At 35.6% G+C, this 20,198-nt stretch overlaps 1 protein-coding gene across 5 annotated transcripts in view; it reads right to left on the bottom strand.

The window, feature by feature from the left end:
- DPY19L1 (dpy-19 like C-mannosyltransferase 1) overlaps window positions 1-20,198 on the bottom strand; it is a 91,378-nt gene that overhangs the window by 44,164 nt on the left and 27,016 nt on the right. For all 5 annotated transcript variants that reach the window (XM_073238609.1, XM_073238610.1, XM_073238612.1 and 2 more), the window contains one exon: window positions 11,206-11,263. In XM_073238609.1, the coding sequence (XP_073094710.1) occupies window positions 11,206-11,263 (58 nt within the window). The remainder of the gene's footprint in view (window positions 1-11,205; window positions 11,264-20,198) is intronic.

The raw sequence follows: 20,198 nt of genomic DNA, 5'->3' as shown, positions 1-20,198 counted from the left end.
TGTATGTGAAAGTGATTTTTATAGTTTCTCCAATAACACAATAATATTGCTGGGAGAGACACACATGGCATAGATCTAGTGAAATATTAACATCATGAATTCTCAGCAACAAAGTCGGGCAAGTACCAGCAAGAAAATGTTCTACTAAAAATAAAAACATTTCATTTGAAGTGTGTAAATTAACTACAGTTTGCCTTCTCTCACATGAACTTCAGCAAAACTATCCATAACCAATACTTCAAAACTCTCAGCAGTTACCAATGTATTTTTATTCACAACACTGCTTAAAAAGGACTCCATTTTTACTTCTTTGCTCAAGCTATCCTGGACTGCAAAATATTTAAAAGTGGCAGAGGGGAGCAAAAAAATTAACAGAAGTCATAAAATAGTCGAGTATCAACCTTTCTGAAAACCTCACTTTGGACTTAATGTACTATCCCAATTTTAGTACTCAGTCATTATTCTGCATAGATACTAAATATATGTTAATAAGTATATTTTTCAATTAAAAGAAAACTGCATCAGATTAAATGTAAACAATATGCTGTTACTACTACGAAGCTAGTCACACTAGAAATCATTACATCTTTCAAGTCAAGCAGGGCTTCTTTAAAGACAATATAGAATTACAAAGACCATAATGGAAATAAGCCTTTCTTTTATTTTAGCTCTGCCTCAGACTATTATGTATTTCTAGTGCTGCTATAGAAAGTTTTGAGCCAAAGTACTTGTCATTTACCAAAACTTGCCATCCTTTGAAATTTAAGTTATCTATTTATAAATGAACTATACACATAAGAGAATTCTGAAAAGACTATAGAAGTCTTTTAAAATGCGTATTTGTTGTTACTAGAATGCAGTTACAAAAATGTTAGCTTATTTGACTAACTAGAGATTTCAGTATGATTATCAGTAAAGACATATAACCAAAATTTATTAAGCTATCAATCTCTGTAGGAAAACAGAAAAATTTAAACTATGTAATGCATAATTTGAGAATTCTCTTCATAAAGACTGTTCACCTACATTTGTTACCCAAATTCAACTATGTTGCCGTGTCTTAGAAATCCATTTATCTTAACTGCTAAAGTTTCTCTATTCTCTAAAACTCAATTACATCCTTTGTAAATTAGGCATAAAGGAGCTCAATTATAGCATTCTGACAAAAACCAAGGTCTTCTCCCTCTAAAATATTAAAAGTAAATGAATTTAAATGTATGTGAAAGTGATTTTTATTGTTTCTCCAATAATACAATAAAGTGCTTTACTAGCTCTGGTACAAAAATAATTGCTGTTCCAGATGACCCCACATAATCTGAAAATAGTAAACAGGTTTGCTTTAATCATACCTTAAGCCTCAACAAGTATTTTTCTTTAACTATAATTTCAAATAGAAAATAAAAATCTGCAATTGTGTACATAGGTTGACAGTTTAAAATGTCAATGCCTTTTATAGGCATTATCTTGAAATTTAGGAATTAAAGAAAATACACATGTGAATTTCACAAAGAACTACCAAATGTATTCTGCACTCTGACAAAGTATAAGAAATTCTTTTATTGTGAAAATGAATTCAATGAAAATCTTACACCATTTAAACTGTCATTATCCAGTATGTAATTTTTAGCACACATTTCAATGATGAATAATATTGCAACACAATATTGCCTAAATATTGATGGCAATGAGCTTTTAACTTATTTTTTGCTTATTAAAGGCAGAATTTTTTAATCATTTACTCAATCAAAAACTAAGGAATTTTAACAATAGACAACTTCATTGTTCAACATCTATTTTCAAATGGTATACTATTAGAGATCTAGCATAATCCAATAGATTTTTCTTCATTTAAAAATAAATAGGAGTACAACTGACTAGTGAATTACAAACTGCAATTAGTATCAAATAGATCATGTTTAAAGTTTGTTGCAAGAGTTTTGAGTAGAGTTGATATTTTCAGGATTCGTATTTGTCGATATGATGTTTAAAACAAATTACCCTATCTCTGATTGCTACACTGCCATATCAGCTATAAAACTGCTTTATATTGCTTAATATTAGCTATAATGTTGCTTTAAATAACCATACAAGCTCTTCCAAAATAGATTTCTGAACACCATGGGTTTGGCTACTCTTTGTCAGAAAATGGTATAGGTTTAAGGATTCTATTACCCAGATGCCAACCACAAAAAATGGTAGTTGCAACAGCCCATGGTTTGAACATCTCCTAGTTGATGTTACAATGAGCAGTCCCATTGTTTGAGCAGACCTTTAGCTTGGCATGGGCTTTGTGCAGCTGATGGCACTGTGCCTCGATAGTAAGCTTTGTGCAGCTGATGGCATTGTGCCTTGATAGTAAGACAGGTAGCTTTCTTGGAGGTTTTGTCTCTTTTCGCACCATGTACTGATATGCTTGCCCAGTTAATCAGTCAGTCACATATGTCAATCTGAATCTGTAACAGAAGCAACTCAATCTTGGCTCACATAGGAATTACTGCTGCAGTGATATAAAGTTGCTATTATTAAGTTTTAATAACATAAAATGGAATTTCTGCTGGTTCTTTGAAAAGAAACATGCACCTTTTTTGTCTCTGAACTTCTAGGATATCTGTATATCTTACCCTATGTATACATATAACTTTTGTGAAATCAGTCAGCTTTGTTGGAAAAGCAATGAATTACATTTTCATGCCTCCATCTGCTCTTGCAATGACTCAAAATTGACCATTCCTTACTCATTTAAAATAGAAAATATATCTGAGAAGATATTATCAATATCAATTCTACCCCCTTTTTACCATGTGATTGAGAACTACAGTTCTCAAGATTATCAACATAATCAGAATTCTGCCTACAGTATGAAAATACATCCAAACAGCAGTGAGTATACCAAGGACCCTTGTTGTGGTCCCTAAATACCATCTTCCACTAATAGGACCCAAGGTTCCTTTGAAAATAGTAGATTCTAAACCTAGAAAATACAAGGCAATCCTGAAATACTTTTTTGTCCTAAATTCTTTCCTAATACTTCTTTCCAAAAGAAAGGAATTCTTCAAAGACTGATGGGGACATACAAAGAGGGCAAGGAATAGTAGAAAAAATTTTAGTAACATAAAATACTTAGAAATTTATCTACCGAAAGATTTGCAAGACACAAAAATTGCTGAGAGAAATTAAAGATCATTATAGATGAAAGGGTCTATCTATATTTGTGGATTAGAAGATTTGCTGTCTTTAGGGTGTGCATCATTCCAAAATTAATCTGCACATTCAAGGCAATAGCAATGGACGTTTCATCAGGTTGCACATGGGTTGGGGGTGAGAGGAAAGCTGTGGCAATTGATCATAAAATTTACATGGAAATACAAAGGGTCTGGAATAGCTAAAGCAATACTGGAAAACAAGGAGACTTTTACTACTAGATATCAAACTAATAAAGCTACAGTATTTAAGATAGCATAATACTGGTTTAAAGATAAACAAACAAAATGAAACAGAATTGAGGGTCTAGAAAACAACCGACAAATATACAGTCACCTGACTAATGACAAAACACCACTACAATCCAGTGGGGAAAGAATGGTCTTTTCAAGAAATGATACTAGGTTAATTGGATGGATATTTAAACTGGGTGGGAGGGTTCTTAAACCTACTTCAACTAGACACAAAAAATTCAAGATGAATCATAGAACAAAATGTGAAAGCTACAATACTCAAGCTTCTGGGAGAAAACACAAAAGAAATCTTCATGACCTATGAAGATTTTTTAATCAAGACCCAAAAAGGACTAAACATAAAAGAAAAGATTGAACTTCATCAAAATTAAAACTTCTGTTCATCAAAAGCTCAAGGAAGAAAAAAAAGGCAAGTCACAGACCCTGAGAAGATATTTGCAGAACATATATCTTACAAAGAACTTCAGAGTTGACAAAGAATTCCCATATATCAACATGAGAAATAACACCCAATTTTTAAACAGGCAAAGACTTAAGAGGCACTGCATGGAAGAGGATACCGAAGGCAGATAAGTAACAGAAGAAGGTGTCTAATGTCACTACTCATGAGGGAAACGCTAACTAAAACCATGAGATACTCCTTCACTCACGAGAACAGCTAAAATTAAGAGGACTGCCAAAACCAAACAGGACAAGGATGTAGAACTGGAATTTTCATAAATCGCTAATGGGAGTGAAAACCGGAATAGCACTTTGGAAAACAATATAGACAAATATTGCACATATATGTTGAGAGAAAGAAGTCAGACATAAGAAAATATGATTCCACTTATAGGAAGCTCCAAAACTGGAAAAACTAATCAACAGTGACAGAGGTCAGAATAGAGGCTACCTGTTTTGGAGGATGGGGAGGGATATAACTAGGTGGGGACAGAGGACAGCCTATTTGAGGGCTTAAAAGAGTCTAGATTTATCTTTACAGATCAGTTAATAGATGTAGAAGAAATGATGGAATAAGCAAATTACCATTTGCAGTAGGCAAAGTAATAACTAAAATTCAGGATCATCATGGATACTGCAATCATTTATTAAAATTCTATTGGGGTACAGGATATTCACAGTGCCTTATTATCTACAAATCACTTATTAATTTAAAAGGCAAATAAAACATCTTTTATAATAGAGAAATCTTATGGACACCACCTTAACCACATGAACAAAGTTAGTAAATTCAGTAATGACTCAAACTGGACTTCATGCCTCCAGATGCAATGCAAAGAAAAGGATACATCTATGTGGCCTTCTTAACAAAAGGGTCTAATCTGAATCTACTAATGAGGAAACAATCAGACAAATCCAGATTGTAACCTTCTACAAAAAAATTAGCCTGGACTCTGAAAACAACGTCAATGTCATGAAAAAGAAAAAGAAAAAGTGAGAGAAACTATTCTGGATGAATTGTTATAGATAAAATGAATACTAAAATATAAAATGTGATCCTTAAACAGATTATGGATCCAAAAAAAAAAAACATGAAAGCATGAAGAAATTTTTCGGGATGACAGTGAAATTTGAATATGGACTACATTCAGACATTCTGTATAATCAATCATCTGTGATGAATTTCTTGAGAATGATACTATTGTGATTATGTAGAAGAATGTCCTTGACATATACATGTATATGTATGTGTGTGTGTGTATGTGTGTAGATTTTGCTATACATATATGTGTACATATACATATATATATGATATGTCTTCAATTTAGTTTAAATGGAGTAAAAAATGTCTGTGTGTGGAGGTTTGTGTATAAGAGAAAAAAAGCAAATGTGGCAAAATATTAGAATTGGTGAATGAAGGTGAATCTCTTATGTAGATTTTAAACTTTTTAAAATAAAAAGTTGGAGAAAACAGTAAACAAACACACACTTTTTTGGCACTGCCTTTTTAAGAAAAAATTTAGGATAGAACTAGATATAACCCAAAGAAGATATAAATCTACCTTCATACCTGGAATAATTTAGATAAGGAGCTGCCATAAGCAGAGAGTCTTTGCTGAGATCAGTAGGAAACAGATAGGCTTCTAAGAACGTACACTGGAAAAGCCACAATACAAAAATAAAACTTGTTGACTGACAACTTTCCCCTGCAAACCTGGACACACACACATGAATTTGGCAGAGTGAAGATTGGTTGAGGAGAGCCAAAAAGCAGAGAGAGAGATCACAATCTCACACAGTGCTGAACTTCCAGGAACTTGCTGAAGCTGAATCCAGGGATGGACTGAAACTGATAAAAAAAAGCTGAAAACTAACCCCTCCCCAATTTAAATGCTGGATCAGAGATCACACATGACCTGGGCTGTGCATCTGGGAAGCTGAAGAGTAAGCCAAAAACCAGAGATCTCCTTAATTCATTAGAAACTGGAGATTTAGTTTAGATTTAGTTATTAAACAAATTAAAACTACAGCCCTGCTCAGCTGAGCAGGACTCATGGTGGGATCCAAATGCTTACCCCTTCATACTACACCCTATATCCTACATGCTCACCCCCTACATCCTACAGGGAACAAAGGAAAAGATGTTCCCTCTCTGGGGGTGAAATGAACAAAAACAATGATCTAACTCAGCCTGTGTCATTCTTTTATACAGAATGTCTTGCATAAAATAGACAGCTAAGAGACATGTAAAACAGCATAAACATATGACCCATAATCAATATGAAAATTTTAGTCAGATTCCATGTATGTTGGAATTAGCAGACAAGGAGTTTAAAGTAACCATAATAATTAGGTTTAAAATTTTATAGAAAAAGATAGAATGGGTGAACATATGGGAATTTTCAACAAAGAAAAGGAAGCTCTAGAAAGAAACTAAAATTCTAAAATTGACATTCATAACATCTAAAGTGAAAAATTCACTGAATGGGGCTTAACAGCTGACTGAGTGTACCAGAATTAAGTATCAGGAAATTCAGGGACATGGCAAAAGAAAATATCCAAATAGAAGAAGAGATAACAAAAATGAAGAAACAAAGAGGAAGACAGTGTCAAAAACTAATGGGACAACATCAAAAGTTGAACATATATGCAACTGGAATCTTCAAAGAAGATGAGAGAATATTTAAAAAAATATTTGAAAAGAAAATATTAGCTAAAAATTTTCCAAAACTGGTTAAAAAATTAATCCATGGAACAAAGATGTGCAGTGAACCTTAAGCAGGATTCATACAAAGAAGACCGTATCTATGTTGCCGTCAAACTAATAAAAATCAAATATAAAAAGAAAGTCTTCAAACCACCACAGAAAAGACACATTTAGGGTAACAACAGTAAGAATGACAGCTGACTTCTTATCAAAAAGTGCTGAAAAATAAAGCAATCAACCTAGAATTCTTTTCCAGCAAAAATACACTTCATAAAATAGAGGCAAAATAAGGACATTATTAGGCAGGCAATAGCTAAGAGAATTTGTTGGCAGCAGATCTTCACCACAATGCTAAATACAGTGCTTAAGACAGAAGAGAAATGATGCCCAGGTCTGCAGGAGGAAATGCGGACCACCACAGAGATCCAGCTGCAGTGTCCAGCTGTTGAGGATGATGAGGAGTTAACTAGGCACAAGTCAGGAGACAAAGGGGTAGGGAGGCATGCAGGGCACAGGAAATACATGGACAGAGGCCCTGAGGAAGGAAAAGGGATGGTCCTTCCTAAAGATCTACAGGAGAAGGGACAATAGGACTGGAACAAAGAAAACAGCCTGGAGAGTGGTGTGACCCAGTAGGGGCCAAGTCAGGAAGGATGCTATAGGCTAGTTTCCTACTACATTATAAGCTACTTTTCAAATCTACATCAATAGTTTCATTCTTGACTAAGATGAGCCCACTCTTTTTTTAGACTTTTGGAGTTAAATAAGTTTTCTATAAATTTCACAAGCACACTAATCAATAGCCTCAATAAATAATGCATCTTTAACTCATACTATTTTTCAAATTAATGTAAAAAATAATTTAAATCATGTCACTCTTCTGCATGTAGCCTTCCAGTGGCCTTTTCATCTGTTCCAAATGAACCTCACAATGACCAACAAGGACTAAAGAATCAGCTCCCTCCACATCTCTCCTTCCATTATTAACTCTCTGGCCTTATCCCTTCCTCTCTCTACTCCTGTCACACAATGGCCTCCTTGCTACTCCCCAAATAAGCTGGTACTCTCACCGTAAGCGCAAAGTCATCCCACCTTCACATGGTGATCCCCAAGGACAGAGGTCTTTGTTTTACTGACACATCCGCAGCATCTCCAAGTACCTGGCATACAGCAGGCTCTTCTAATTAAGTTGAATAAACAGAAGACCCAGAAAAAAAGTCCTAGCCAAAACCTTACAATCACTGGAAAGGGAAGAGAAGAAGGGAGGGAGGGAGGAAGAAAGGGTAAAAGAAAGGAACAGAAATAGACAAGGAAAAGAAGGAAAAGGAAAGAAAAATCCCACAAGTTGCAAGGAAAGATTGTTGTACTTTTCATTTGTAAAAGATGAAGTGTGGTATTGTCTTTGAAATCCTACTCACCTATCTAAGAGTTAAAGGCATGAGGGAAGTTTGTAGGAACTTTGAATCAGGACACTTAGAATCATCTTCCTGCTTAGCAACCTTGAGCCAAACACTCAACCTTCTAGTGCTTCCATTTTTATGTGTATTGGGATATTATCACTTATCTACCAAACAAAACTATTACAAGGATTAATGAGACAGTTTTCAAAATGTTCTGAGATTCCTTTCCAAATCTCATATAAATGACTTGTCAATAAATAATTAGGAATATGCACATTTATATTTATATTTATATTTATATTTTCAGCTCAGCTCAGTTCAAAAGTATTTAAGAAACTAATATAGGTCAGAAGTATGTTTAATAAAAAAAGTTAATTACTATGCCTCTAAAATAATCCTTTCATATACTTTGAATTACTTACTTTGGTTTCAAAAAAAAAGTAAAGGACTTTCCTCTTCATATGTTCATATCTGTGAACATGTTGCATATAAAACACCACCAGTCATGCCTGGTAATAATTTTTTTAAATCTCATAATGAAAAAGCAAAACAAACTTATTTCACATATAATGAATTTTTAACAGTCAAAAATCAGGGGAAAATCTTGTATTTTATTTTTCATATACTCATCTAAGAGCTTTTCAAAGAGCATGCTAAAAAATCTGCAGCATCAATGTATGTGCATACATCTTAGCTTATATAATAAGGAAAGATTTTAAAGTCAGAGCAAAATTGCTAGCTTTCATCTTAATAATCCTCAAAAGGGACAGAATCAACATCTAATTTTAAAAAGCTTGATAAGTGAAAAATATCTGCCTAGTATTTTTACTATGAGATGTATAACCTCAATATTACTGACTTTTATTATGAGTGATTAACAGCGCCTTTCTTGCATTTTCACATTTCAGATTTGAAGGCTTTCTGTTTTGAATTTGATGAATCCCCTTATACTACACTTCTTGCAGTTCTTTTAAGGCAAAAGTTTTCTTGTAAAACTATCTGAGAGAAAGAATATCTGAAAAGTACTTCATATACCATCTTAGACTCAAGTACAGAGCCAGCTAAATGATGGAAATGGAACTTAAAGGCAAGTGACAATTGGCACTATTTTTGGCATATAAACCACTCACTCACACAACTGAAATAACTCTTCAGAGAAAGGGCACCAATTAGTAATCCACCAGCAATTCCAGTGACTAAAACATTGTGAGACTCCAGAGAAGTTTCACTAAATATATGCATAGGTACTACCAGAGCAGATGCTTCCCCCCATATAAAAATAATATACTTTAGGGAACATTTCTTAAACTTGGACAAAACGGGGTCTGAAAATCCCACACTTTGAAAATAAGAATAAATATTAAATAACAATAAAATGGTTCTAGTCACTTGAGTTCTCACCATTATTTTACCCCAAACTGCTCAGTTTTACTGTATGCCTTGACTCAAAATGGTCACTTTTCTACAGTAAAGCCACAGTTACAGATGTAAATACGATCATCTACCTATTTCAGTAGAACTACAATTCTAATTCTAATCACATTTAGTTTACCTTTTCCTACGTAGAAAGTGGTATCTAAGCATGTTTAAATACACCAAGAAACTGAAATGTATCAAAAAGAAAACTTATCAACCTGAAAAAATGAACTGAATAGTTTGAATTTCATTGTTAAAATTTAAAAGACTTTATAAGGAACAATGTTCATTGTATATGAGTATAAAAATTATAAAAAAACCATAAGATCAGAAATTGATAACTTCTAATTTACACTGACAGTACCACAGCAGACCTTTCTGCTTAACAGACAATAGTCTTTAAAACTGCATCTTGGCTTCATATTTTTCAGTAATCCCTTTTTCCAACGTCTTACTGTGATTGTTCCTTTCTTCCACTGTTATCTGGTTATTTCCTACTTCTTAGGTGATTCTCATAGAATATATGTTCCAAATGTTTTATGGTCCACAGTATGGCAGTAAGCAGCATCCAGCCAAGAAGAGGCTACTAATTTTTTGTTGTTCAAAACTCAGACCAAACCAATTAATTGATATTATATTGCAATCATTTGTCAAGTGCTCTAATCTATAAGGCTCTTCTAGCTTGAAATTTCTGTGATTCTAAATACTAAGTATGTGTTAGTTCAATATCCATTAGTAACCTGCTAAATAATTTTTTAAAAAATTAAACCTTGACTCTAGATAATAAAAAAAAACTACTCTTAGAGCTTTGAACATGTACATATTCAAATACTACAGACATGCATAAAAAGGTTAATTTACTTTACACAAAGCAAGCAGACCTTTCTTTACTTCCCCTCATACAAAATTTACCATGAAAGAAAACTAGACAGAGATATTTTACTAGAAATTCATTCATAACTATGACTAAGTAGAAGGATTTCACTGGCACCCTGAATTTATATTAGAATTTAATCTAAACCAAGTTATTATTAATAATAATGCAAACTAACAATCACATAGCAGTTATTAGATGTCAAACATTGTTCTAGGCACTTTACACATGAGAACCCATTTAATCTCCCCAATAATCCCGTGAGATAGGCAACATCACTACACCCATTCACAAAGGGGAAAAGAAGACAAGTGAGATTAAATGACTTGTCCAGGTCACACAGCCACTAAATGGCAGAGCCAGGATTTGAACACAGGAAGCCTGGATCCAGAGTCTGTGCTTTTCCATGTTGTTCTCTTTAGAAAGCCTCTAGTTACATGCAAATTTATAGTTACATGCAAAATTATAGTTACCTGCAAAGGATATTTAAGAGTTTGTCGAAGTTTAATATAAATTGTACATAAAAACTATATAGTTATCCCACACAACGAAGTTAATTCTATTTATAGCTAGCTTACTTCTCTTACAGCTAAAACATGAACATTCACAGTTTTAAATTACATAGAGAATTGATCCAGACCCGCTATTTCTTTAAATCACTGAGATATATCACATAAAAGACATAATGGTCACAAAAGTTAAAATAAATGCTAGTGTTTAAAAATTGTAATCAAAGTAAGATAAAATATTTAAAGAATGCTACCATAAATTTAAAGAAATTGAATTTAAGGAAGACTCTTGTATTTCTAATATCTCAAATTTAAAAAAATATGTGACCGACTACCAAAAGAAACCTGTATTTCTAGAAGTACAATCCCCTAAAGATTTTGAAAATATTTGTTGACTACCTACCTCTCCGTGATTAAAAAAGAAGCATAACACTGTAACCAGGCCTCCTAACCGGCTGCCGCTGGAAAAGAGGTCAAGAAAACACAACTCAAATTAACAGATATCCAGGTCAATTCTAATAATTTCCTGAAATAATGTAACATGATAAACTTTACAAGAAGTTTTAGCCACACTAGCACTCTACTATGCTTATTTACAAAATAGCTTATTTCCTCTGGAGTATCATTAATCAAAACAAGTTTCACTTTTTAAAAATAACTTTTTCATCTTTAAAATGTATAGAAAAAAACACAAACTGACAGGGAATAAAAAAATTCTTAATTGTCATGTTACTAAGCATCATGCAACATAGTCTTTCTTTTTCTTCTTAAGTACCACATATTTATTTATGTCCTTCATCATTTCTCCAACTATTTTTCTTGGGATGCAAAATATCCAATCAGGAACGGGGAGAGGGGAAGTGCAGAAAAGGGTTCTATGGTCATAAAGTGGGAACACATCCCACTGTCTCCTGCTCTTGGAAATTCACGAATGACACCAGCACATTACTAATTCAGTATTTACCAAACCTCAGCCCCAAGTTACTTTTCTGTAGAACATGCCTGGGGAACACTAATTCACAAATAAAAGTTTTACCTTTATTTGTTTTCAAAAACTTGTGAAGTAGAACACAAATACTGAAACATGACAATCAGGGGTATACCTCTAGCTAAGAACTCACAGTGGAATAGCTCCTAACAACTAAACCTTCATTTGTTCAGGTGAAAGAGAAATAAGTCCCCCATTCTCCATCAACTCTGGTTAGAAGCACCTGGGGAAGGCAAAGTATGGCTGTTTTAGGTTTAATCCATAATATCTTTCATCTTTACTCATCTTTACTTTCTTTAGCTCATGCTGCTTTCTCATGGTTTTACCCAAAAGTCTTTCTTCTTTCAATTCATCCAACAAGTATGTGTATAACACAGAGAGGCCTGGGAGGTAACAAAGACGCACATAGGTATTCCAGGCCATTACACTTAGCCCTGGGGATGTACAACATGGGGCAGGGAGAATCCATGCAGTGAGAGCACATAAGCCCTCCACACCTACCCCAGATCAGCCAGGAAGAGCTGGGTCCCCAGCACAGGGGACCATTCAGCCTTGGCACAGGAGAGTGAGGTTTACATGTTTAGTGGCAAGTAGATTACAGTGTTTCTCTATGGAGTCAGGGGCCCGGCCACTCGCTGCTCAAGAGAAGAGGAGGCAGTGCTAAAGGCTGGAAGAAGGGAGTATCTGAAATACCACTTGGATTTAAGGAGAGGTAACAAGGGAAAACAGAAGGGCTGCAGAGCCATCCTTAAGGGATCAACTCAAGCTGAAGCCCACAAATTTATGGGGACACTACTGGTAGGATTGTGTGATTCTTCCCTACTGGTTATCAGCCTGGACTGGCACAGATAAAATACAAAGAGGCAAAGCAACAGCCTATTGGCCAAAAAGTGATGGAAATGATGGATCACAGAAATAAGAGGGGCAGACAGAGGAGCTACAAAGGAGAACAGGCCAGGAAGCAAAGTCAAGGCTCTTCAGAGGTGCAGCTTGCCTTCTTCGAAAGACCAGCTAACAGTCAACCCCAGGCTTTATTGCAAGTGATGAGACATTTGAAATGTCATACCGAGTACATCCCCACCACAGTGCATTACGGCTGATTCTCCCTAACACAGCATCTGATAAGTCCAGGTCCTTTTACATTTTGCTCACCAGATAGGTGGAGACTTTTTTTGTTACTGTTATTTTGATTTGTACTTCCTGCCTATTTGTACAGACCATCATTTTAGTGGGTTTTTTTTTTTGACAGTATGCATTTTCTCTTCTGTGAAGGACCTGTTCACATTCCTGTCTATATTGGATTGTCTGTTTTCCTATTTAAAGATTAGGGTTGTCAATGTTTTGACTGTCATATGTGTGCCAAGTCTTTTGATATGATTTATGTGTATTCTACCAGGAATAAATTTTAATTTTTATATAGTTAAATGTCATGATTTTCCTTTATTTCTTCTACATTTCCTGCCTTGTCTGTGAAGGTCTTCCCTACCTCAAAATGATATGGTGTTCTAAAATTTCTTCTAGTATCATTGTATTTTACACTTAAATCTTTCATCCATAGAAATGTATGTATAAAGCCTGAATTCTGTACTCTGAAACAGGCTGCCAATTATGCTAATACCATTTGTCAAAGAAATATTCCTTTTCCCAATGAAATAAAACCCAGCCTTTATCATATATTAATTTCTTATAATACTAGAATCTGTTCTATTCTAGTAGTTTGATTTAGTTCTCTATTTTTATATCACAGTATTTTTATCACTGGAGCATTATGATAATTTTGATAATGAAAGTTCCTTACCCCCAACTACCTTTTCTTTTTCATACTTCTAACCAGTGGCCCCTCCCCAAAAAACTACTGGGCTCTTGATCAGAACATCATTAAACCTACATATAATCTGGTAAGAAATGCCATTTATATGGTGGTGCATTGCCCATTCAGTTGGATAGCATGTTTCCCTCATTTATTCAATTCTATTTTTTTAAATAAAAATTTTACAAACAAGCAATAAAAAAACCCCACAATACTTTAGGGATTTAATGTAAAATTCCCTTTTAAAAATGCCCTGGAAGAAAGAGAAGTCAAAATGGAAATTTTATAACTTTAGTTCTTTTTAATGGCAGAGTAAAGATAGGGATGGCGATGAGTGTAAAAACACAATGAGGGCAGAAAAATCACAAATCCAATTTCCTGGCCAAATCCCAGGCTGCAGTCTGCCCAAGAAGGCTTCCGCCCTCACCCTGTTGACTTAGAGACAGCGGGACTCTGAGGCTGGACGTTTTCCTAAAGGCAGGAGGAGTATGACAATACTCTTTTCACCAAATTACCATAAATAGCTTATGGCCCAGAATCTTCCATGAATATAGACAGCTTTGCTTAACTAACCAGGGAGGCAGATTTTTCAGGCATAGTTTTAATCCCTATATAGCTAGCAGGGGAGAATAAAATGTGCTTATCTATAAGGTGCACTCTGAATTATAATCATTATGAAACAATGTGACATCCAATTAATCTAAAGTAGTGTCCCCAGCATTTACCTCCCTCTCCTCTGATCCTTACACATAGGTCATTGTATTTTGCTAAAATGAAAGGATGTTGTCATCAGAATATTTCAGATTATTTTCCCCATTACAGCTGATATTTTAGCATTTCCTAGTGGTTAAAAAAAGAAATTTTGTAACTTTCTTCTACAGTATTACCACCAACTGTCAGAAAATATGAAAGCTCCTATTGTGCAAATTTTAAAACATTCTAAGCTTTCTGAATTTACCACATTTACTCATATATATCTTTCATTAACCTTTTGAGCCTTGATTTCCTTAGATATAAAATGAGGGGGTAAGAATGCAAAGGAACTTAAAAAGTACTTTTCAGTTCTGTTCTGTTGTTTAATAATATAATTATTTTCTTTCCTACATCCTTTAGTGACATGGATTCAAGTCAATCATCACATTTTGGTAAGATTGTTAATCACTAAGGTTTTAACTTCTATTTACCAAAGAATGATGAAACAAACATGCAAAGTTCAATATTCAAAGAGAAAAAAAAATGTAATCATAGTTAATCAAAATGGTATAAATAACTCTTAGAATGTGTTTTTTTTTTTTTTGTATAAATGCTTAAGAAAGAGAAAATGAGTGAATTTGGAAATGACTGAATTAAGAGAATTCCAGTCTTAAGTTCGAGATACAAGGCTTAGGCACCCTGCCAGCTGGATAAGAAATGCCCAGCAGGTAGTTTGAGCTGAGAGCTCAGCAACTGCCCCTAAATTCAGGGGTGGGCAGGGACACTTTAGAGCATTAAGGAAGAGACAGAAAATAAGAGTGAAGATAGAGAATGAGAATCAGGGAGGCTGAGCACAGAGCTCAGCTTAGGCCTCCCAGTCTGTTACAAATAACAAATTAATGCCTTTAATTTAACTGTTTCCTGGGCCAAGAAACAGAATATTTTATTTGCTAGACTGTGAACTTCCCACTTCATCACTGTAGCTGCCATAATGCCTAATGAGGAGTCTTGCCCAGGGCAGAGAGTGAAAAGTTACCTGAGGAAACATAAAAACAATTCAACCAAAAAGACTGCTGGCATGCATTTTTTCTTTTTTTTGGGAAACTTTCCATCAAACACATCACACCTCACATCATTGCTACCGTTGGTCACTAGCCCAGATGGAGGCTCCTGCTCATCAACACACCATGTGTTCAGTGGACCCTCTGCAGGGATCCCATAACCACACAGCTTGGCTCCCCATCCAGACCTTTTACTGTGTGCTCCAGAAGCTCCATTTCATGCTGAACAACGTCCCTCACCAGCATCATCAACCTCTACCCAGATGCTTCCCTCTCCTCCTACCCGAAAACCTCACTGTCTTCTGAACACTTCCCCCATCACTCGGTCATGCTCCTATACGGCTGAAGGCAAGAGGAAAGGCGAGTAGTCGCCTCTACTGCCAACTTCAGACACTATTCCTGGACCCTCCTGCTCCACTGGGCTCATTTCTCTCACTTACCTCCTCACAGATGTTACCTCCCGACACTCCAGCTCATTTCCCATGATTCACACCTGTCCTCCTCACAAACCTAGCTTCTTACCCACTGTGGCCGGATGCAGTATTCCCTGCCCCTCTCTGCCATTCCCTCTACTGCACTGAGGTACCTTTTTGAAAGTGATCTATTTTACGAATTTCTCTACATTTAATGTCTGCTGCGCAGTCTCACTGTGGCCACTCTGATCTATCCCTGATTTCTTCCTCCTTTTCTGAATATTTACCTTTCTCTGTCTCCATGCTGTTCTCCACTGCTTCTCAGCTCTTGTGAGAAAAGCCTGGCTGGTCTTTTGCAGACATGGCTAGTCATCAGAAAATGCCTTTTCTTCCACATGAAGAATCAACCAGTCAGAGTACAATGCTTCATCTACTGATTTTCTGTTCTTTTCTATTATCTTGTTTGGTCATTGCAGGTTCATAGTGGCTTCTTAGATACCAGAAAAAAATATATTTTAACACTTTATTTCTAGGCATGTTCCAGAAGCCCTGAGAGCCTAGAAGATTAGTCTGTGTGTCACACTTCCCTTTTAATTTTGATTAAAAGTCCCTCTTTCTGTCCTGAAGTGAATAGTCACGGTTCATGTAACCAGTTTTCCTACTATGTTCTCATGATCCAACCCAAGTTATCTATGAATTGACTCGGTGTTCTCTTCAGGAAACTCTGTGGAGGAACAGACTAGCTTTTTATATCAAATCTATTCTCCTCTGCAATACCGCTACTTTTAAGGAAAAGTTGAGATTTTTATTCTTCATGCCAATTTTGCTTCTATTGTTTTATTTGACCTTTTTGTTGTTCTTACTTCATTAAAAAAATAAGCTGATTAATGATTGTGCATTGAGTCACCTATACAGAATTTTATTGTTGTTAACAACCATTTGATCAATAAATATGAGACATGCCCTCTCAAAAAAAAAAGACCAAACTACCTGCTGACAGAAAATAGGCAATTACTTGAGGACGTCTTTTCTCCCCCACATTTTATCAAGATGTAATTGACATATATCACTGAGTTTTAGGTGGGTGGCATAATGGTCTGATACGCATGGGTCGTGAAATGACAACCACAGTAAGTTCAGTTAACATCCATTACCTCCTATAGATTCAATAAAATGAAAAAGCAAAAAAAGAATAAAAAACATTTCTCCTTGTGGTGAGAACTCTTAGGAAAAAAAAAATAATAAGCATTTATCATTTATGCAGCCTGGATTTTTGGTGAAAAACATGTCTTAAATAGGCTGTGGATTGTACCAGCTCCAACTTTTCTAGCTCCAAGTTATTTTTTTGGAATGTTCTATTAACTTGGCTGCTAGCTCATCTTTAATCATTTGATCTAACAGTTGTATATGAATATTTAAAAGATAAGTATTTCTTTACAGTATGTACAGATGAAAGTTATTGGTTGAAAATATTGGCATCTTTTCTCCAAAACCTTCCCCTTTTTATGTCACTATCTCAGCAAATGATAATCACACTGTTTATTGCCCAAGTCTGAATCCTAGAAAGAATCACTGACATTCCTCTTTAGTTACCTCTGAAAGTGCTGCATATGTACTTCTTCAGTAAACAATAGTCTTAATTAAAGGCTGGAATCTGCAGAGGAAAAGCTTCAGATGAGTCCACTGGAAAAATATTTCCTAAATTGGAAAATGCCAATAAAGCTTATGTGACAGATAACAATTATTATTGAGCCTTTCATATATGGTAATCATGAGCTAAGTTTTTTCAATACTTTATTCATTTCATTCAAGTAAAAAATATTTTCTGAAAGCAGGCATTCTTGTAGGTGCCTTGCAAATATTACCTTATCCTATTCTTGCATAGAAGGCAGTGCTTCCTAAATGTTACAGTCTTCTCCCTCCTTTCCAATCACCTCTTTAAAATTCTTCTATAAGCTTCCATTTCAGTTAACCTGATAAAAAACTTCACCTCCCTGTTACAACCCTGAGAGGCTTCTGTTACATCATACTTTCTTCTATATCTACAGACAAACCAAAGAACTGGCAGCTACTCTAAGTTCTTCCCACATCATTTATTCGAATATGTGAAAAACTCAGTGTTAACAAATTACACCCACCATTTAGAGCTTCCATACAGCTTTTTCATCCTCCAGTCTTAATCATGACAGCTTAGGATAGCCAGACATCTAAGGAAATCTTCTAACACAGAAGGTGAATACCAAAAAATAGGGAATTAGAAATGCTAAGATTATTCAGGGAGGAAGACAATCAATATACTCAGAAAGATAGATATTGAATCTATGAAAAATATAAATGAAATACTTTCTTTTTTAAAAAAAAAAAGGAGCATTCAAAGTAAAATTAAAATCCTTGAAAATTATAAGTAGGTAACAGAAATGAAAAACTCAGTAGAAGGGCTGGGAAAGTAAATTTGATGAAATCTTCTAGAATTTAGAACAAAGATATTAAAAGTAGAAAAGATATGAAAATTAAAGAAATAGGAAATTTAACAGTCAAATAATAGAAGTTCTGAAAGAAAAAGCAGAAGGAATGAAATAAGCAAAGAAATAATCTAAGAAAATTTCCCAGAAACAAAGGGTATAGTTGCAAGACTGTGACAACCCATGATATGTCCAAGATAACAAATGAGAACAGATCTACTTCAAGATACATTGTTGTGAAACTTCAGAATAATGGAGACAAAGAGAAGATTCTATAATCTTCTGGAGACAGAAAAGGAAAATTAAGTCATATACAAAGGCTTAGAAATCCAAATAATTTAGGAATGCCTGAATAGCAGCCCCTAAAGCAAGACAACAGTGTGATTGATGCCTTCAAAATTCTAGAGTTCAATACTCAGCCTATCAATGAAATATCAAGGTGTCAAAAACTTATCTTCCATTTACCCACTCTCAGAAACTATTGAAGGACGTACCAAAGTGAGAATATACACCAGGATACAGGAAGAAGAGAGCTAATATAAGAGACCAATGAAGGAAATCCCATCGGGTGGCAAAGGAAAATGCCAAAACAACAGTTGTACACCAAACTATAGAAAGCAGTCATTCCAGAACAACATACTGACTCATACCAAGATCCTCATATTTTATTTAACTTGAGGATAATGCCCAGGTGAGCCTGGACCAGATTCTTGTCTGTATTTTGTCCTGGCTCCCACATGCCTTACTGCTAGTATTAGCTAAAGAAGTTGTTGTGCTTTGGTGTGCTCCTGGGATCCAGGGTACACAGCGGTGAATTTACAAACAGGACAGCTCTTCCACTGACATTTCTGCTGGGAATTCAGGACCAGGCCCACCCTACATTTCATCCAGATGCCCTTACCAAATTAGTCCTACATTTATCCCAGGACTAGCTCCTGACCTTGCTCACTCACAGCCTATGGAATCGGGCTCCTGGTTAAGAACCCGTATGTGATTTTTCAGGCCTGATCACAGACAGTTACAAAGGTTCACCTGACAGTCTTCATGAGGACAGCTGCCCACTCCCACAGACAGTGTATCTTGGTTTCTGAGGACACAGGATCCTGGCCAGTCACACCTTTCACATCTTTGCATTCCTAGGCCCAGCACCTTCAGTCCTAGGTTTCTTTATCTTCAGGCAGAGGTCCTCTTCAGGTGCCTCTGACAAGGGCTCCTTGTGGGGGGACGGGGCAGGAGGCACCTTGAAGACACTTTGCCTACTCTGAATCAGTACCAGGTACTTACCCACTCCCAGCCCTTTCCCCTCTCCCTTCCTCCTCCCCTGTCAGGGTCCACAAACTTGCCAGAGCCTTTTGTGCAGGGCTTCCTCAACAATGAGATGACCCCCCTGTCTGTACTGACCCACCTGACTCAACCAGTGCACTGTGCCTGGGGGGACATGGACAGGACAGTCAGTATTTCCTCCAGTTTAGTCTCTTGTTTATACCAACATTGTAATAAAAGGCTTAACTCATTCACTTTTGGCTCATTGCTTTAATTAGCCACTCCAATACCTGGCATCTCAGTTTTGTGTTTTCTAGCTCAGGTGAGCTCCTAGCAGTCCCACGACCCAGAGACCCTGTTCAGCTATCTTCTTCTGGGAACTTTCATCTAATAATGGAAATACTGCCCTTTCCTTACACAGCTGGTTTGTGTTTGATACTCAGTTTTTCAAAACCAAACAATACACCATATTTAAGGATACATACACAGGTGCTAAAGTTATTAAAAAAAAGGCAAGGAAATAATTAGCCCAAAATCTAGGATAATATTTCCTGTGAGGCTTGGGAGAAGGGAAAGGAATGGAAGAATTTTAAGTGAATGAAAGCTTATGACTTGCTTCTCAATCTGAGTGATGGGTACGCAGGTGAGCATTTTACCATTCTTTAAAAATGATCATAAAGATTTTATACAATTCTACAGGTAGGGC

Source organism: Manis javanica, chromosome 6, assembly GCF_040802235.1.
Source record: "Manis javanica isolate MJ-LG chromosome 6, MJ_LKY, whole genome shotgun sequence".
NCBI classification, from domain to species: Eukaryota; Metazoa; Chordata; class Mammalia; order Pholidota; family Manidae; genus Manis; species Manis javanica.
This window is presented reverse-complemented; position numbering and strand designations above follow the sequence as displayed.